We start from the raw sequence: 21,022 nt of genomic DNA, 5'->3' as shown, positions 1-21,022 counted from the left end.
GGTGGGGTGTCTCTACTGTCCCCCTCTCAGGGGCTCAAGTCCTGGCAAGGAAAATGAGTTCATCCTCAAACATACTACCCTCCCCAAGGCATGCAGGGGGAGTATTTACACAGTATTCAGAAAGAATAAATTGTAGTTCCTGGTCTAGCAAGGACCTCAGAGCATCCACACCAACTCCTTCCCTGCCCAGTGCCCTAAAAAGGGGAAGGAACCCGCTTAAGGCCAAAGATCGTCACTGACTTGAACTCTTCTGCAGATGATGACGAACATGATTATGAAGAAGTACTTGGACAATTTCAGAATACCCTGTAGATGCCGGAGGAGCCCTGCTTCTTAACTGCTGCTTCTCAGGGAATCTGAGATACCAGCCAACCATTACAAGACCGTGGACAGGATCTCACTGAAATCAGACTACGGACGGCAAAGGACTCTGGGGGCCTGATCTGTAAAGGGATGGACATTGTACCAGCTTCCCTCCAGTTCTAGCTAGGCTCCTGGCACCTTGCACTCCCTCAGCCTCAGAGTTTTGGTACCCAGAGGAGCCAACTGGGTTCTACTCAATCCTGAGTCCCCAGCACCAGTGGTCTCACTGGTTGGTGCAGAAAGTAATCAGAGAACACTGGGCGGCGGTGGCACAGTGTTTCCTGCCTCTTGGTAAAGGGGACTCAATCCTGACCACACCGCACCAAGAGCCTTTTGTTATGTTTGCCACCCCCTCGTTGTTGGCCCACTCTTTCTCCTCTTCCCCCACCCAATTCTAATCCCCCGAGAGACCAGGACCCTCTCATCTCTGCAGTACACAGCACATGAGAGCTGCAGGTGACTATCCAAGATTTTTTCACTCGAAAACCATTGAATAAAGATTACATCTGGGCTTCTGGAAAAATGGTTAACAGGTATCATTTAGTTAAGTCGTGTGCCAGACCCTTTATAAACATGATCTAAATCCTTAACTCTCTAAGATAGACACCGGCCCGATTTTAAAGATCAGAATACAAGTTTGAGTGGTCAGGTGCTTTAGGAAGCAGACTAGTCATGAGCTGAGTTAGGACCCCAGCTCACCACCTATCAGCCGTGACTATGAGCAAGTTATTTTAACCTCCCTAAGCTTCAGTTTCCTCATATGTAAAATGAAACTAATAGTTTTCTACCTCACAAAATTGTTTTTTTTTAATTTTTTTTTTAACGTTTATTTATTTTTGAGACAGAGAGGGAGGGAGCACGAACAGGGGAGGGTCAGAGAAACAGGGAGACACAGAATCTGAAACAGGCTCCAGGCTCTGAGCTGTCAGCACAGAGCCTGACGTGGGGCTCGAACTCACGGACCGCGAGATCATGACCTGAGCCGAAGTCGGACGCTTAACCGACTGAGCCACCCAGGCGCCCCAATTGTTTTAAGGATTAAATGAAGTAATCTTGGTAAAGTTTTTTTTTTTTTTTTTAAAGTTTATTTATTTTGAGAGAGAATCCCAAGCAGGCTCTGTGCTCATAGCACAGAGCCTGATGCAGGGCTCGAACCCATGAACCGTGAGATAATGACCTCGGCCAAAATCAAGAGTTGGTTGCTTAACTGACTGAGCAAGCTGGGTGCCCCTTGGTAAAGTATTTAGTGCAGTGCCTGGGACATAATAAATACTCAGTAAGAATGTTAATTATCCTTATTGTTGACCCAGATCACATAACTGTACCTGTCTCTAAAACCTATGTTCTTTTTTTAAATGTTTATTTTGAGAGAGAGAGAGAGAGAGAGAGAGAGAGTATGCATGAGCAGAAGAGGGACAGAGAGAATCCAAGCAGGCTCCATGCTGTCAGTACAGAGCCTGATGCAGGGCTCAAATTCACAAACCATGAGATCATGACCTGAGCCAAAACCAAGAGTCAGATGATTAACCAACTGAGCCATCCAGGCGCCCCTCTAAAACCTATGTTCTTTCCCTATTCCCACTGTCCCCTAATCACAGAATTCATCTCAATGTTTGAAATATACTAAGCTCTTAGACTCTGGAGACAACGTGTACTGATCGGTTGGAGAGCCTCACCATCCAGTGTAACAGAGATAAGGGAACAAATACAAACCCGGCTCTATGCAGAGACCAACTCAGCTTCCAAGGTCAGTCTAGGCCTGTTCCGTGAGTTAAGACCACAGACCTCACTTCTGGAAGTGGTGGGGCTTTGGTTTCCTAGACTGATGCAGTCACAGAACTAAGCACCATGGACAGCAGGAGACAGGACACAGATAAAAAGGTGACCTGAGTCTCCAGCTGAGATGTGAGCTCCAGGAGTGTCAATATGCAGCCTGGATTCTAGGTACTGCACTTGAGTGTGTCCCTCCTGTGTCTGCTAACACTCCTTTGGGCTGTCCGGACCCACGGCACTTCCTATGGAAGCCTCTTGGCAGCTACCAAGCAGCTAATACAGGCTGGTGGGCCAGTTCCCATGCCTTCCTGCAGAGACCATCTAAACTACACGCGACCCTGAGGAAGAGTGTGCTCTGGGACAAACAATAAGCCAGAACGTAAGAAAAAAAGTTCCTTCTTGGCTCAGAACCCTTAGGACCAAGCCCACATGCAAAATTCACTTCCGTCTGCATTTAATTGTGGCACCAAATTGAGCAAGATCACAAAAGGGGGACAGAGAAGAGGGCTACCCGTTCCTACATAATGGGATTTCTGAGTGGCCAAACACTGCAATGAGGAGAAAGAAAGCAATTTCACAGCTAGGAAAGATGAGGTTAAAAGGAAACCATGTCTGGGGTGCCTGGGTGGCTCAGTCTGTGAAGCGTCCGACTCTTGAGAGCAGCTCAGGTCGTGATCTCGAGGTTGTGAGATCGAGCCCCGCATTGGGCTGTGCTGACAGCGCAGAAACTCCTTAGGATCTCTCTCTCCCTCACCCTCTGCTCCTCCCCTGTGCTCTCTCTCAAAATATAGACAGATCTGCGGATAATGTACTGGTTGACTGACTTTTACGCACGAATATAGCTCCCTAGATAGGAACCGTTCGGCAGGTACAGAAACAACCACCAGACTGTTGTTCACTTTTAGAAACTGGAGGGTGGGGCCTTTCCCGCACTGCTGCCAGTAGGTTTCACTCAGAAACACAGTTAAAGCGGTTACAGAATTTTTATTTGCATGTTATACCTCATTAACTTACCTCAGAATTAATTCTTTTATTCAAGACATAGCTTACATTCTGGAGTTGTCAAAAACATCTTTGAGCTAGTGTTCCCTCCCACAAGAAGTGGAACTGATTAAGCTGGCCAAAAAATAGCTGTCGGCCTTCAGACAGTCTCCTCTTGGGGCCAAATGGCCGACGCTCAACTCAGCTACACGACCACATACTGCCAGAGTCAAGATTCAGAATGGCAATGCTCGATGCTTTACAAACATCATCTTGCTCGAGTTTCACAACAGACCTATAGGAACTGACGCTGTTCTCTTCTCATGAATAAATTCGAGGCCCTCAGAACTGATGTGGCCGGCCCAAGAACCTAACCAGAAGTGGAAAAGCCAGGATTTCAAACCCACAGCAAGCCTATGCTACGTGCCTCGGATAATCAAGTAGTAATTACACCAGTTTAGGAAGAAGAATAACATTTTCACGAATTCTGCAATAGAACTATTTTATTAGACATATGGGGGCACTTATTTTGTATGAAATCGAAGTAACATCTCTTGCTCTCTCCTGCCCTCATGAGGCCACCACTCTAGAACGTAACAACACACTTTCGGCAGCAGCCATGACGAGGTGAAGGAGAGTGCAATTCTGAAAAATAACACCCTATAACCAAAGGGGGGGAACAAAAGCAGAGATTCGGGGGTTTCTTGGCTCGCTCCCCACTGAAGGCCCTGGGTCCTGCTCATCTTCTTTCAACAGGAAACATGTTAGGAGTGGAAACTCCCGGGTATAGCTTGAGTAACGCTGCCCAACTCTCTTGGTAGCATCTCTCTTCCACTTCCATTTGTGCTGATGTTGTAAGCGGCTTGTTTGTAACTTCTTTAAGAAAGTCCACCCAGGTTTACATTCTGTCAGTTGCCCAAAATGGAGCTTCAAAAAACAAAAACAAACAAACAAAAAAGAAGAGCAGTAACTTTCAAAATGAGACCCTTTCTAGATGAAAGCTACTCCCTAGAAGTCAATTGGCCAAACATGCACAGCTGGAGACAACAGATGATGAAAACAGGTCCAGCTGGAAAATACCTCGGGTACTCAATTAGATCCAGTTACTCTGCATCTGTGGATTTAAAATGATCGTCGTCCACAGTGGAATAGATGTGTCCCTCGTTGCTAAGAAAATCTACAGCTTGCCTAGGAAGAAACAAAGAAAGAAAAAAAAAAAAGCCTCATTTTAAACTGATGCAGAAGACAGGAAACTGCCTTTTGGATATGGCCAAACATAGATTTTACTCACTTCCCATTTTTTATCTTAGCTAAGAATTCATAGCCACTTTGTTCACAGGGCTCTTAGAAGGAGAAATACCAGTAAAACTGCAAAACTGAGATAATGCACGGAGACCATGGCTATCAGGGGTGCCTTGGACTCCTCTCCCGAACTGTGTAAACACAAGAAACGAGGGCCTAACTCAAATGCCAGTGTAAGCAAACGAAGAATCTAAAAACACAGTCCAGCTTGCACACAGAATCTCCTAGCATAAACAGCTACTTTTAAAAGTCCCTCCTCCCTACCCACCCATCAACCCTCCTGCTCCCCTCTGGGAAGTAAAGTTGCAGGGCATAAAGGAAAGACCTTTCCGGACATGACAGGACACCCTTCAAGGCCCTCTGGATCAGTGCCAGTAACATATGTAATAACAGTAATAATTTGTAGAGCAATTACCACATGACAGTGATTCTGTACCTCATCAACACTGTAACTCTGAGATAAGAATTAAGATCTTCATTTTGTTTAAAACAGGAAATGAGATTAGACCCGAGCCTTTTCATTCTGTGTAAGCCTAGAGTATCAACTGATTTACAGTAACAAGTGACTATCACAAGCACCAAAATACTGTTGGTTGGATTCGTTCACCAGAATCAGGAAGCTGCTTGTCTACCACGGAATCAGAGAAAGGATGTTGGAAGGACCGTCTACAGTTTCAGGGTCAGACAGCCAAGCCCACATCTCCACAGTGGAACAGTAACACCAATGGGACTGTCATTATCTGAGGACCAGGAGCTAAGGATCTCACTCCTCCAGACTGAATTCCACAAGACGTCAAATTTATCTGGTCCATTTTTGTCCAAAATTACAATCACCACACGTAATGGGATTCATTATTTGTTAAATGAACAAGTGAATGAATGACGTGACGGGTAGCATCATTTTTGTAAGTCCTTTTTCTTTCTTTCTTTCTGTGACTGGACAACTTCCCTTCTGTCAGTTAAGATTGCAGCTGACAGTTTTGTTTTGTTTTTTTAAACTTACTTCTCCATTACCAGAAAACTCTAGTGAGGTCAAATGGGTACAATTCTGGAGCCCCAGCTGATGGAAACCAAATACTCACTTTATTGAGGCTACAGACATGTGCTGGAGCTGGTTCTTGAGATCCTGAAAGTTTAATCCTTCTGGTCTTGGACAAGCCTTAATCAAATTCAGCACCTGAAGAGTCAAATGAGAAAGATTTTAGCAACTACTCTGAATCCACTCCCTTATGTAAACCTGAGTCCCTTTAAAAAAAAATTTTTTTTTTAACATTTATTTATTTTTGAGACAGGGAGAGACCGAGCATGAATGGGGGAGGGTCAGACAGAGAGAGGGAGACCCAGAATCTGAAACAGGCTCCAGGCTCTGAGCCGTCAGCCCAGAGCCCGATGCGGGGCTCGAACTCACGGACCGCGAGATCGTGACCTGAGCCGAAGTCGGCCGCTTAACCGACTGAGCCACCCAGGCACCCCTACCTGAGTCCCTTTATAACAAAGTAATGAGTCAGGTACTTAGAAAGCCTTAGAATCATTAAGGAAGTAACAAACTTAGGACTCTCTGTGTCTTGAATTTTTGGAGCCACTCAGTGTTTACCTGGTTTTGGGCCACAGTGAGGCCATTTGCTGGTATGGTGCTATTCCCACCAAAGTTCCCTGCTTCACCCATTCCTGGATTGCTGATAGTTGCTCTCCCTGCTAAGGGCTGAATTAAGAAAGTTCACAACGTTAGAACACTTACCAATTTAAAAAACAGTCCTTGTTATTGTAAATAGCTTATTAATAAGCGGCTCACAAAAGAGAATTTAAGTAGTTTTCCCAGTAACAACTGCTTACATTGGAAGGGATAGCTGTCATCATGAACGAGTATTTCAAAGGAAGGTAAAGTGACCCTCTGAAGCACATAATATCGGAGAGAAGGGTACCTCCTGGCTCATTCTTGTTTTTGTGATGCTGAGGGGAACCAAAGGAAAACTAGCACCGAGAAGAAAATTACCCGGAGATCTGCTACAATGGTATCTTTCCTTGGTGCTTAATCATTTAAACATGAATGCATGTATTCATTCACTCATTTATTTACTTATTTTGGGGTATTCTTATCTTGCTCTTGACTTTATTATTAAAGAAGTTTTATTATTGAAGTACAGTTAACATACAATGTTATATTAGCTTCAGGTGCACAACACAGTGATTTGACAATTTTTTACATTACGCGACGCTCACCATGATAAATGTAGTCACCACCTGTCCCTGCACAATGTTATTACAATATTATTCACTATATTCCCTATGCTATGCCTTTCCTCTCCGTAACTTACTTACTTTATAACTGGAAGTTTGTATCTCTTACTTCCCTTCACCCATTTCACCCTCTCCCCACAGTCCCACTCAAGCATCTGTGGTCACGTAGGCATGAAGCATGACAAGGAGAGAAAAAAAGTGCCCAGCACTCTTTTGTTCTTTTTTTTTAGCACCAAATTTTAAAAAATAACGGGCTATAATCACTGTTTCCATTTCCCTTCTTAGTCACTCCCCAGCCCACCACTATTTGGAATCTCACTAAATAGAACTCGGGGGGGCGCCTGGGTGGCTCGGTCCAACTCCTGGATTTGGCTCAGGTCATGATCTCATGGTTCGCGAGATCGAGCCTTGCGTTGGGCTCTGCACTGACAGCATAGTAACTGCTTGGGATTCTCTCTCTGTTCCCCCATCCCAACTCTCTCTCAAAATAAATAAACTTAAGAAGCACACAAAAACCCAAAAAACTTTAAATACACCTCTCACACTGTTCTCACCAAAATCAGCAATAACTTTTCAAGCAACCTACCCGACAGTCTCTTTCAGCCCTCCACACATGTGACTTCTCACAGAAAGACATACCGATCACACTCTTGAAATGTACCCCTCCCTAGACTTCTTGATGGCATATTCTTCTGGTTCCCTACTTACTCAAACTATACCTTCTCAGTATCTCTTACCAGTTTTCTCTCTACCCATCTCCCAAAAGGCTGATCGATCCCCCAGGATTCTATCCCAGACCTCCTTCTAAGCCACAATTCCTTGTTCCCAGCCACTGACTGGACTTACGTCCACCTAGCTCTCTCACACGCTTCAAAGTAAAATTACATCCTTCCCCAAACCTGCTTGCCCTGCTCTATTCCAAACCCAATGTGAGAGTAAACCCAAATGCAATCCTGCAGACTTCAACTGTCCATTCACTCACCTCCCACAACCTGTCACCATAGACTATCACACAATCTTCGGTGGTGCTCGAGCCCATTCTCCTCACCCTGGCTTCCTGGTGGCATTTTGGCCGCTAAGTCTGGCCTACTCCAGTCAGTCCTTCTCTTTGCTACCACGTTAACAGCTTCTAATCGTGTCCCTCCTCTGACAGAAAGCTTTCAGGTGGCTCCCCCTGCCTGTGGAAATAATATAAACCTAGACATTTAAGACGTACCACTAGATGTCAAAATCTTTATTTTACTCTTGGCCATTTCTTTTCAATACACTTCACTCCCCAGCTGCACCTGGACTTCTTGCCAGCTACAAACATGCCTCTGACCTGAACATGCTGTTCCCTGTCTGGAATGCCCCTCCCTCATCTGCCTAGTAAACGCTGACTTCTCATCCTTCGAGGCCAACTTAACTGCCACTGCCTTTGCAGAGCCTTCTGACACGCCCCAGGCCAGGTTAGCCATGTTCTTTTCTTGGCTCTTACATGTTTGGCCCATTCCCTCTCACAACAGCCATCATGCTGTTCTCCTGTCACTTTCCTCCACTAACCCCTTCATCTTCACACAGTGCCTGGTGCAGTACGTGCCCAGTCGATGTTTAACCTACTGAACTGAATAAATAAGCAAGATAGAAGATCAAATATGGTAAGTGCCCATTACAGGTGTAAGAGCACTGTGGAAATTCATCAGGAGAAATCCCATCCAGTCAGGAGATTCCATCATTTAATAAACATTCATTAAACGCCTATTGCTTTGAGGTAATAAACAAAAATCGATCACGATCCCTTGTTTTCAAGTTAGATGCCTTCACACTGCCTGCTGTGAAACAGAAGCTTCACACGTTATGATCCAAGAATACTGAACTGAATACGATTTCTTACCCAGATACTCTGCTTGAAAGGGTTTCATGTCCTCCTTCAGGTAGCCCCACCTCCTGTACCTGGGACTTGGTTTAGGCATCACCTGCTCCAAGGGGGTCTTTCTTTTTTTAAGTAGGCTTCATGCCCAGCGCTGAGCCCAAGGGGCTTGAACTCACAACCCTGAGATCAAGATCTCAGCTGAAATCAAGAGTAGGACGCTTAACTGACTGAGTCACCCGGGTGCCCCTCCAAGGGGTCTTTCTTGATGTCCAGATCAGGACAGGAAACCCTTCTCCGTGGTTTCACAGCACCCTGTGCTCGCCACTTACACTGCTCTCACAGCTTAAAGTGATCTGAATCTCCAATGCTCAGACACCAAGTCTTTGAGGGAGAGAGGGGGGGTTTATTTACTCAATACAATTGTCTACACCCCCAGTTTCTACTCCCTAACCACCCACCCTCAACTTAAAATCATTTTTATGATGTATTTGATACATACATATATGTCATTAAATACGGTAATATAAGAGACACCCCTTACCTTTTTAAAAAACTTTATTTATGTTTAAGTAACCTCTATACCCAATGTGGGACATGAACTCATGATCCCAAGATCAAGAGTTGCATGCTCTTCCAAATGAGCCAGCCAGGTGCCCCAACATCCTAAACTTTCCATACACAATTCTGTTCTTTTTAACCTACTTCCCCCATCTTCTACCACCAAAGCCTCCCTTTTGGAGATCCATGCTTTTAATTTTTTTAAACCTATTTTTTTTTTTTTTTTTTTAGTTTTATAATTCTTTTCAATGTTCATTGATTTTTGAGAGAGAGAGAGAAAGAGACAAAGCATGAGCAGGAGAGGGGCAGAGAGAGAGGGAGACACAGAATCCAAAGCAGGCTCCAGGCTCTGAGCTGTCAGCACAGAGCCCAAGGCGGTGCTTGAACCCACAACTGCAAGATCATGACCTGAGCCAAAGTTGGATGCCCAACTGACTGAGCCACCCAGGCATCTCCCCCGCTTTTTTTTTTTAACTTTTTATAATTGTCTTTTAAGTTTACTTTTTAAGGGAGAGAGAGAGAGAGAGAGAGTGTGTGTGTGTGAGTGGGACAGGGGCAGAGAGAGAAGAGGGGGGACAAAGGATCTGAAGCAGGCTCTGGCTGACAGCAGAGAGCCTAATGTGGGGCTTGAACTCACAAACTGTGAGATCATGACCGGAACCTAAGGCAGACACTTAATTAGCCGCGTCACCCAGGCGCCCCAAAGATCCATGTTTCTAAATCGAACAGGAGACCTCTCCCATCACCTTCCTTGACTTCAAGGCAGCATTCTACAGTTGACTGCCACCCCCTCCTTCCTAAAAATACTCTTTTCAGAATCTTCTACAGAATCACATTCCTGGTTTCCTCTTGCCCAATTTGCAACTTCTTTGACTTCCACTGGCTCCTCTTCTCCAAATTGCTAAAGATTAGTGTGTCCCAGAGTTCAGGTCTCTGACCTCTGAACTCCCCAGTTACCTTATCTAATCCAAGGCTTTAAATATCACCTACACGACGACTCCCAAAGTTCTACCTCCAGCCCTGACCTCTCCCCCTTGGATCCCAGTTCTACATATTCAACCATCCATTCTGTTCTCCACTTGGATATTGCACGAGCACCTCATATTTGGGAAGTCCAAACAGAAGTCTGGATTTTACCCCCAGATTTGCTAGCTTCATCTGGTTGCTCATGCCCCAAACCCAGAAGTCATTTTTGAACTCTCCCTCTTTATATCATGTCCCCACCAAGAAGTCCTGTCAGCTCCACCTCCAAAATCCGTCAGAATCCAACTACTCCTTACCCCAGCTGCTGCTACCATTCCCAAATCAATTCTATTGCCATTCTTAGAGCCCCATAATCTGTACTCCGTACAAGAGCCCAGCCCAAATGAATTTTTTAAAAGACAAATCAGACCACATCACTCCCCAGATGAAACCTTCTAAGGGCCTAGAGTAATGACTGGCACATACCAGGCTCAATAAATATTTCTCCAAGAAATGAATGAATGAACGAATGAATACATTTATCTCTGTATCCCCAGTGCTTACCAAACTGTTTGGCATAGAATAGGATGCAATAACATCCTTAGTGGCTGAAGAGTTTTCTAGTCTCTCCTACTGCGACCAATCCCCCACCTTGGCACCAGAATCACCTAAGGATATTCTTCTTTTTCTTTTTTTGCTAACTTTAAGTTTATTTATTTATTTATTTGGGGGGTGGGGAGAATGAATGAGCAGAGGAGGGGCAGAGAGAGAGGGAGAGAGAAGAGAATCCCAAGCAGGTTCCGCACCATCAGCGCAGAGCCTGACGCGGGGCTTGAACTCACGAACCATGAGATCGTGACCTGAGCTGAAACCAAGGATCAGACACTTAACTGACTGAGCCACCCAGGTTCCCTGCTATATTTTTTTAATTTGAGAGAGAAAGAGAGCATGAGCGGGAGAGAGAGGCAGAAGGAGGGAGAGAGGGAGAGAGGGAGAGAGAGAGAGAATCTCAAGCAGGCTCCATGCACAGCATAGAGCCTGACGTGGGGCTCAATCCCACGACCCCTGGCTCATGACCTGAGCCGAAATCTAGAGTTGAACACTCAACTGACCAAGCCACCCAGGCACCCCTTTTGCTAATGTTTTTTAAAACAAGCTCCACACCTAACCTGAGGCGTAAACTCACAACCCCGAGATTAAGACTCACATGCTCTACCAACTGAACCAGCCAGGCACCCCTAGATAATCTAAGGACATTCTAATACAAGAATCAATAAACCTTTTGTGGGGTCCTAGATGGACTAGCCAAATGGAATTCACACAGCAGAAAATAATGTTGAGAAATTTCAATATTCGGCAAGAAAAATGACTTCAGGGGCAAAATAATGGTCCATAATTTTTCTTATTTAGCCATCAGGTTCGAAAAATAGCAGTAAAATACCTCCTAGTGGGGGTTTTTCTATGAATATAATCCTAGAGCCAAGTGCTCAGCCTGTAATTATACGTCTACACTTGAAGGTTGTCTTGGGCCTCAGCCTTCCAAGTCGCTGGGGTCAGAGGAACTTGTAATTCTGAGAAACACGAGTGCTTCCTCTGGAATAAAATAACATGGCAAAGCTCACAAAGAAAACGTTCTGAGGACGGAGTGAGGCCTTTCTTCCGGCCCAACCTTCAAAATGTCAAGAAAATCAAAGCTGTAGCACAGAGCGGTCTATGTTCTTCCAGAAAAGAGGGAAAATTCTGAGAGTAAAGTTGCTCACCTGGCTGTTAGCTTTGCTCAGGATCATGTGTGCGTTGACTACTTCCAGAATATGTGTGGTGAATTCATTCATGTCCTCCAGAGGCATGATCTTAAAGGCTACCAGGCTTTTTTTGTTCTTTTGAAATAAAGAGAAAAAGGTAAATAAAGCACGAGCACATTCAAATCAACTTCAGGTTAAAACACCGTGGCACTTTTCCTGGTTATATTTTGCCAAAATGGAGAAAATGTATTATATACTTCAAATTTTTAACTTAAGGTTAATCCAAATGAAGTTATTAATGGGAGAAAAACCGAAGCTAGAGCTCAGAGTTGTTCAATGACTTGCGCGAGCTTATACAACCAAGCAGAGTATAGTCTGACTGCGAATCCTGTGTCCTCCTTTTACCCCTAGCGGATGCCACAGATGGCAATTATAGGCAGGGATCCTATTCTTTCCCTACCATTCTGTTAGTTTTATATTAAGGTCAAAACCCGTTATTTCTTTGAAGAGAATAATGAAAAAATTTCAATCTAACACCCATTTAATATAAAGGCTTGGTTCAATCTTAAGTATCCTAAACTCAGGCATGAATCCAGAAACTGCTTCATGCAAACATATTTCAACTATGATTTTTTTCTGACTTTACCTGAAAAGATCTCAGATGGCCAGCCACTTTTACATACGTTTCTGGAGGAACCACTGTGTTTTCACTGCTGGCATCCTAAAAGATAAAATACGTATCACACTAAGGTTTTAGAGATGTTGGTGAAACTCTGAAACTGCTAAATTATAAGGGTGCCTGGGTGGCTCAGTCGGTTAAGTGTCCGACTTGGGCTCAGGTCATGATCTCACGGTGAGTTCGAGCCCCGCGTCAGGTTCTGTGCTGACAGCTCAGAGTCTGGAGCCTGCTTCAGATTCTGTGTCTCCTTTTCTCTCTGCCTCTTCCCTGCTCATGCTCTGTCCCTCTCTCTTGCTCTCAAAAATAAATAAACAAAAAAAAAAAAAAAGAAAGAAAGAAAAGAAAAACTGCTAGGGGCCCCTGGGTGGCTCAGTCGGTTGAGTGTCCAACTTCAGTTCAGGTCATGATCTTACAGTTCGTGGGCCTTGCACTGGGCTCCATGCTGACAGTGTGGAGCCTGCTTGGGATTCTCTCTCTCTTCCTCACTCCTGCACTCTCTCTCTCAAAATAAATAAATTAAAAATATACATATATTAAAAAAAAAAAGACAATATGCACTCGTGTTCAAATGGTCTTGGGCATACAACTTTCTGGTGGATACACTTATCAGCATAGCAACTCTACTTTTAGGATTTTAAGGAAATAATTAAGAACATGCATTTAGATTTAGCTTTAAATGCAGCTCTTTACCTTGAGGTTTTGAGTTCAAGCCTCATGTTGGGTGTAGAGATTACTTAAAACTTAAAGCTTTAAGAATATTCATATGGCATAGTTTAGAATACTAAAAAATTGAAAACAACCTAAATACCCAACAGTCATGCATTTATACAATGGGATACTTCACACCATTGCAAGTGATAATGTAGAACTTAAAGTCAGACATTTAACCGACTCAGCCACCTAAGCAACCCCCCTTTCTTTTATTTTTTTGAGAGAGTGCAAGTGGGGGAGGCATAGAGAGTACGAGCGAGAATCTCAAGCAGGCTCTGTGCTGTTAGCACAGAGCCTGATGTGGGGCTCAAACTCATGAAACTGTGGGATCGTGACCTGAGCCGAATAACCACAAGTCAGACACTTATCTGACTGAGCCATCTACGCACCACCCCCCCCGGCCCCCACACCTTTTTTTAGAGAGTGAGAGGGAGAGAGAAAGCACGAGCATATGAGTGGGGAAGAGGGACGGAGGGAGAAAGAGAATCTCAAGTAGGCTCCATGCTCAGCGTGGAGCCTGACACAACCGTGACATCGTGACCTGAGCCGAAATCAAGAGTCAGATGCTTCACCAACTGAGCCCCCACGACATCCCTAATCTTTCATTATTAGAAACAATGCTATGATCAAGATTCTTACAGCTGAATCTTGGCACACATCTTTAATTACTTCCTTAACGTAAACCTCTAGCAGTGGAGTGCCAGGTCAACATTTTTATGATGGGTGATTTTGACCACCGGCTGATTGCTGAGGTAGGTTATACTCATCTGTACTCAAACCATCAAGGTAGGATGGTTATCTGCTTCCCTGGAGAAATAATGACAAATCATTCAACGAACGTTCTAAGTGCTAAGTGCCAGAGGCACTGTGTTAGCTACTACTCTTACCAGAAGCGGACATTCTTTTTTTTTCTATGCTAATTTAATAAGTTAAAAACGGTACCTTAATGTTTATTAAACCTGCTTGTTACCACATTGCAAATTATGTTTCATCTTTTATGGATTATCTCTGCATCTTCTTTGCCCATTTTTCTAAGATGCAGTGGCTTTTTTTTGCTTTGTAATAGCTTTTATTAATTGAAAAATTTTAACATTTGTAATGTGTCACAAAAAACCTTCCCATTGATTTAAACAATATTTACTGAGGGCCCACCATGTAACTAGCACTGTTCTAGGTGAGGGGGATACAATGGTGACCAAGACAAAAATCCCTGTCCTAGAAACAGGAACCCTCTTGCACTGTTGGTGGGAATGCAAATTGGTGCAGCCGCTCTGGAAAACAGTGTGGAGGCTCCTCAAAAAATTAAAAACAGACCTACCCTATGACCCAGCAGTAGCACTGCTAGGAATTTACCAAAGGGATACAGGAGTACTGATGCATAGGGGCACTTGTACCCCAATGTTTATAGCAGCACTCTTAACAATAGCCAAATTATGGAAAGAGCCTAAATGTCCATCAACTGATGAATGGATAAAGAAATTGTGGTTTATATACACAATGGAATACTATGCGGCAATGAGAAAGAATGAAATATGGCCTTTTGTAGCAACGTGGATGGAACTGGAGAGTGTGATGCTAAGTGAAATAAGCCATACAGAGAAAGACAGATACCATATGGTTTCACTCTTATGTGGATCCTGAGAAACTAACAGAAACCCATGGGGGAGGGGAAGGAAAAAAAAAAAAAGAGGTTAGAGTGGGAGAGAGCCAAAGCATAAGAGACTCTTAAAAACTGAGAACAAACTGAGGGTTGATGGGGGGTGGGAGGGAGGGGAGGGTGGGGGATGGGTATTGCGGAGGGTACCTTTTGGGATGAGCACTGGGTGTTGTATAGAAATCAACTTGACAATAAACTTCATATATTGAAAAAAATAAAAAATAAAAAATAAAAGAAATCCCTGTCCTAAAAAACAAAAGAACAATAACAATAACAAAACCCCGTTTGCACGGAGTTTACATTCTAGCGCCTCCTGTCACTTGCCTTGTAACTTTGCTCGTAAGGATAGTGACGCTGAGAACATTTGAAACTTCCATGAAACCAAATGTATTAACCTTTCGTTGCAGGGCCTCTGCCTTTGATATCTTGCTTGTAAATTATTCTTACAGGAAGAAATTACAAAGTGAGACAAAAGTTCAACCTCTCCAAAGCCCCAAAGTAACCCCACCCTGAAACAGCCGCTTACGTCTGTGTCAACCCACTGGCGAACATCCATGGGTGCAGCTGTCATGTCATCTACTTTGTAAACAATGTTGGTTGGAGCCTTCTCTGCATGTCTGATGATACCCACAATAGTGACCTAGATCAGAAGGGAAAAAAAGTTGGCTTTTCCTGGAAACTAAAACAACATTTATGTGTTTTTAAAGAAAGTTTATTTCATTCTTCATATGAGTAAGGGAACCTGCAACAAATTACTTTACTTACCTGTGAAATCTCAACCTTCCCAATTCTGAACACTTCATCGACCAGGGTGGCAGAAAGCAGCTGAGATATGGTACAGGGTACAATGTGCTGGGCTCGGGCTCTCTGAAAAGGAAAAGTATGCATAAATTCAATTAAGGAATTCGTAATTACCACTCGTTAACATCTTTTAGGTGCCAAGCACTTTACACAATCCTAACACTGACTCTTCAGGATGAATCTCACTGGGGCGCCTGGGTGGCTCAGTCGGTTGAGTGTCCGACTTCGGCTCAGGTCACGATCTCAAGGTTTGAGTTTGAGCCCCGTGTCAGGCTCTGTGCTGACAGCTTCAGATTCTGTATCTCTCCCTCTCTCTGCCCCTCCTGTGCTCATGCTGTCTCTCAATAATAAATAAATGTTTTAAAAAAAATTAAAAAAAAAAATGAATCTCATTACCCCTGCTTCGCAGAGATGGAAACCAAGGTTATATAGCTAACAAATGCCATACTTGAGAATCCAAACCAGGCTTGTTTGACTCCAAAGCTCCCGGTCAATTGAGAAGTTTGTGGGACACGAGGGATTCACCAAAATGACCAGGCCAGAATGGGGACAACATAAGGAAGGATGACCCGCTTCCAGAACAAAACTTTAACTCCAATTTTAGAACGAAGGCAAGCTGGAGCCGGCTGTTCAGGTCACCAATGACATGAGATGGTATTTGGAAAGGGTTTGAGAAATGGCCAGAGGAGACAGAACTTTGGAGTTGCTCGAAGTGTTGTGATAAAATATAAGAAAACGTTAGAGGTACAGCTTCCTTAAGAACAGATGTTCTGACAATCAGATGGAAGTCTTGGGGGAAACGGGATAAGGGTTTGGCCACACTGGGCCAGTGTGGGCCTTTTCTTAAAGGGAAAGGACACGGTGTGGGGGGAAGACTGTCTAGTGAGGACACCGAAACCCCATCTAAAAGCGGCCTACCGACAATGTAAACTCTTCTTGTCACCTACCACTGGCCAGGGCTTGTCTCATGGCATGAAGATGAGAAAAATGGGATAGGATTTGCTCACAACACATTCCTACCTAATGGAGGCAGAGGCGTAAATAATAGACCTGGTCTGGGTATACTCTTGAATGAGATGCCCTACGTGGGATCCCAGAAAAACATACTGGCACTTTCGAGAGGTAGCATTTGGGCTCCACCTTGAAGAGTGAAAACTTCGACAGTGAAAAAACAGCGAGCAAGGGATGGGCATGACAGACTAAGGGTAAACAGGCACTCTCGCAAACTCACAGAGGGAATAAGTACACGGAAGAAAATGCACGACGGATTAGAGATTACGATTCTTCCTGTCAGACACCAACAACCCAACAGCTGTTCTACATGGAAGACAGAACGGAACAGACTCTCGGCATTCATGGATTTAGAAGGTGCAGCTTTGTCCTGAAGGTCCATATGATACTAGCAGAGTATTTCCTTCTGCCGAAGCATAATTTTGAACGGGGAGCCTTGCCAGGATGGTAAAAAGTAAGCCCCGCTAACTACCAGCACACGTCACAGAAAGTGGCAGTTAAGCTTGAGGGTTAAGATTATGGCTCTATCAGGAGCAGTGTGCTCTTGGTCATGTTTTTCAACTCATTTGTATCTTAGTTTTCTTATCTGTAAAACTAGGAATGATAAAAATTCCGAAAATTAAGTATATGGTGAAGTACGTAGAATAATACCTGGCACGTTGTAAGCACTCAAAAAATGTTAGCAATTATTACTTTAAAAAATTTTTCTTAAAAAAAAAAAAAAAATTTTTTTTCTTATGTTTATTTATTTTTGAGACAGGGCGTGAGTGGGGGAGGGGCAGAGAGCGAGGGAGACACAGGATCCAAAGCAGGCTCCAGGCTCTGAGGTGTCAGCACAGAGCCCAACACAGGGCTCGAACTCGCGAACCGTGATGAGATCATGCCCCGAGCCCGAAGTCAGACATTTAACCGACTGAGCCACCCAGGCGCGCCCCCCCTGCTCCCCCGCCAAAAATGTTAGCAATTATTATGTCAGCTACTGCTCCTGTTTATATGTGCAACAGCTTTTAATAAGGATGTGAAGGAATCAGTAGTGATGCTTTTCAACTTTATTTTATGGTACTTTATAGGCAAGATTACATGTGATATTAGTATTTATAGATTTAAAATTTGCTGAGGTCCCATGTTTTAGTTCTCACTACTCTATACTGTTTCCATCTATCACAGGTGAGATTTTCATTGTATTTTTAGTTCATAAGAAAACTATGAACCACTATTTAGCAGGAACAAGAACACGGGCTTTGGTGCCACAGTTCTATAGACCTGCATTCAATCCCAGCTTCATAGCCCTGGACATGCCACCACCTCTTCCGTAAAACAGGGAGATCTACCTTTCAAATTGTAAACAAAACATAATGTATATAAAAATGCTAATGTTTATCTCTCCATGAAGTGTGTACTCAATAAATAAATACTATTCCAATAATGATTGAGGCGTTAGCAGTACCTTCAAGTTCATCTCAAATCACAGGTATTTCTTGTTTTTTAACAAGCACATATTATGTGCCAGGAATTGGTTACAAGGAGTTCCTGGTTTGTTCCAAAGAGGCTCACAGAGCATGTGAATGTATATTTATTTGAAAATAGAATTATTTTCTCGTTGACTACAAACTATAGGTTACTCTGGACAGTGCTGTATGAAACTACCATCTTTAGGGGGAAAAATGATCAGTATTGAAAATTTCATATGATTCAATAAAATATAACAGGTTTACAGGAGACAGGAAACATTTTGGATGAGGTGATTATCTAATTTACTGTTGAAAAAGCACTAGGTTGAAAAACAGCGAGATTTGGGTTTGTGAGTCTTCAGTTTATAACCAGTATCACTCTCCGAAAAGCTGTCTTAATACACGGCCCAAGCAAGGGATCCTGAGATAAAAATTCTATCAACTGAAATGAAGAAAATAGTTATGCTCAGAAAAGATAAAAACTAATGCTCTATCTTTTGTTTTCTTCTTCACAACCTCAAGGAAGACAAAGCGCACCGGAGTCCCCTGTGGTCTTGGCTGGGAAAAAGAAAACTACAATACAGAGAAGCTGCTTACCAGATTTTGGATTCGCTCAGCATCACGTGTGCACTGTCTAGAGTTCCATTTACTTACTAGCTATATAAGCTTAGGCAGTCCCTTAATCTCCCAGAGCCTCTGTTGTACAATGGAGTAAACAATAAATACGTTATGGGATTATATGAAATAATCTGTACAAAAAATATAATGCAGTGTCAAATGTATGGTAATTATCGACGAATTCTTTCCCACCGACACACCCCTGAATTAATAGTTTAGGTGAAAGCTTATCAACCCATACAAAAAACAGAGAACTTCCTAATATTGAACCTGAACACCACATGTGAACGACAGCTAAAGAGTAGCCACATCAAGCTTGTGTTTAAAGGATGAAATCAACGGTAGTTGTTAAAGGCAAACTCATTCCTGCAAGAGTGAATAACAAGCTTTTTACGCATAGCTTTCCTATACATCACATTACCTCACCTATCAATTCTCAGAACCACCCTGTGATATAAGTCGTGCTAGTACCATTTATCAGATGAGAAAAACCAAGGGCCACAAGGTTCAAGTTGCTGCACTAAAGTCACCGCCAGTTAAAAGCCGATTCTTGACGCTATGTATTTGGGCTCCATCACTCATGTCTTTTTTAATAAAAATATCTGGGATGACTTATTAAAAGGGACTATAAGGCAGGCACTTATATATACCACAATATTAAGTCTCACAACAACTTTGTAAGGCATGTATTATTACAATATTACATGTATTATTACAACATGTAAGGCATGTATGATTAATCCCATTTAGCAGTAATCCCATTTGATTCCTGAGGTTAAGAAATTTGTCCAATGAGACCATCAGTGTCAGAGCAACAGAACACAGATCCACCTGACTTCCAACACCATGCCCTTTCCACCGCTTTTTATCACCTCATTACATTTAATTAAAAAAAAAATTTTTTTTAAATACACGAAGAAGGCAAAATAGGCTAATACCAGTTCAGTTTGTCCACAAAACTGATTCCTTAGTAAAATTCAAAATAAAGCCAAAAAAACAGTGGAAGTGAAAGTGGGAGAAATTTTTTTTTTGAAACTTACAGCACTCAACTGTAAGATTCCATACGACAATAGTTGGTAATTATCCAATCAGTTCATGTTTAACACCTTTCGCCGCAGACATTTTCTCTCAGGGATGAGTTAGGAGCTTCAGGCCAGAATAACATAAAACGAAATGCTCTTTCAACCTACTGATTTCTTTTCAGCCTGGGAAGGTGTCGGGAATCCGAAGCCCCCCGGGGACTGTGTGTAGCCGCCGCCGACTCCGCCAAAGGAAGTGCCATAGCTTTCAGATCCGCCTGGTTTTAAACAACAGTATTAATGCCTGTGCTGCTTCCCAAGCCTCTGAAGAGCCCACCGGGCCCCTCAGACTTCACCCCACGGCCAACCACTCCCAGCGTCGCCCTAATCTTCCCCACCACTAGCCCCGGGCCCTCGCCCCTTGCCCACCCCGTCCCTCCCAGCCACTCCCCCCGCCACACGTCTGTCCGACCCCCCGCCCTCTTGCTAAATCCTCCTTGCGACGCTCATCCTTACCAAACCACATCTTGGTCACGATCCCCTCAGGAGAGAGGCCCAGAAGACTTCAGTCTGGTGGGTTGGCCGGGATCCTCAGAACCCCCTTTCGCCCGCAGTGCTACACCTACTTCCCGCGGGTGTCACAAACTCCTTCCCGCGAAGGACGGAGCCAATCAACGTCCAGAACGCTTCGTGCTTCAGCCAATCAATGCTCACGAACTCTACACTTTTTCCTGTCTTCCCAGGCCCTGCTTAAGAAAACGCGCCCTGCGCTGCCACGGGGGGCCCCGAAGGCTCTGCGGCCATTTTTACTAAGGGCAAAACACACTGCGCAACCGGAAGCAAGGAGCAGAGAGAGGCTGATGGGCGGTGTCTCAAGAAAACAACCAAGCAAAATGATAATCCCGTAGCTCAGGCCGTATAATCCCACCTGCGCCAGATGGGCGACACTTTACATCACTTCCTTTGTTAGGCGTCCTCCTGTTCCCGCCAAACTCTCACCAATCAGACGTCGCCATAATCTACATCGTTACAGCAGAATTCGGGCCTCGGCGACTCCGCCTCGCCATCGTGCGGCGCTTGCGCACCGGGGGACCTCGCCTTACGAGCTTCACAGCCCCTCGTGGGGTTGCCAGTTCCTTTCCTCAAAAAAGCCGAGTTCTTTCCTCGTATCCGCGTTCCCTCGTCCTGATTCTTCCCAGCGAGGCTATAAGGCACTTACACTCTCATCCCCAAAATATGTGAGGATGGCATCCTGCTCCTGCCCCGCCATCCACCCCAGGGTAATACGCCTCTGCATCCCCGG

At 44.0% G+C, this 21,022-nt stretch overlaps 2 protein-coding genes across 4 annotated transcripts in view; one reads left to right on the top strand and one right to left on the bottom strand.

The window, feature by feature from the left end:
• THEMIS2 (thymocyte selection associated family member 2) overlaps positions 1 to 4,824 on the top strand; it is a 14,109-nt gene extending 9,285 nt beyond the window's left edge. Inside the window, exon 5 of the mRNA XM_049618894.1 lies at positions 257 to 4,824. Within this exon, the coding sequence (XP_049474851.1) occupies positions 257 to 312 (56 nt within the window). The 3' untranslated portion in view covers positions 313 to 4,824. The remainder of the gene's footprint in view (positions 1 to 256) is intronic.
• RPA2 (replication protein A2) lies at positions 3,603 to 21,022 on the bottom strand. 3 transcript variants are annotated; one of them, XM_049618809.1, is made up of 10 exons: positions 20,236 to 21,022; positions 19,891 to 19,997; positions 15,585 to 15,686; positions 15,346 to 15,459; positions 12,419 to 12,493; positions 11,791 to 11,907; positions 6,014 to 6,121; positions 5,502 to 5,596; positions 4,198 to 4,305; positions 3,603 to 4,044 (listed from the first exon to the last, which is right to left on the bottom strand). In XM_049618809.1, the coding sequence occupies exons 1-9, from the start codon at positions 20,243 to 20,245 to the stop codon at positions 4,221 to 4,223; spliced, it is 813 nt and encodes a 270-aa protein (XP_049474766.1). In that variant the 5' UTR covers positions 20,246 to 21,022; the 3' UTR covers positions 3,603 to 4,044; positions 4,198 to 4,220. The 3 variants fall into 3 exon arrangements, with proteins under 3 accessions (XP_049474766.1, XP_049474765.1, XP_049474767.1); XM_049618808.1 differs by having other exon boundaries at positions 3,603 to 4,305; positions 20,236 to 21,021; XM_049618810.1 differs by lacking the exon at positions 20,236 to 21,022 and having other exon boundaries at positions 3,603 to 4,305; positions 19,741 to 20,160.

The sequence above is a fragment of the Panthera uncia genome, assembly GCF_023721935.1.
Source record: "Panthera uncia isolate 11264 chromosome C1 unlocalized genomic scaffold, Puncia_PCG_1.0 HiC_scaffold_4, whole genome shotgun sequence".
Taxonomy (NCBI): Eukaryota; Metazoa; Chordata; class Mammalia; order Carnivora; family Felidae; genus Panthera; species Panthera uncia.
This window is presented reverse-complemented; position numbering and strand designations above follow the sequence as displayed.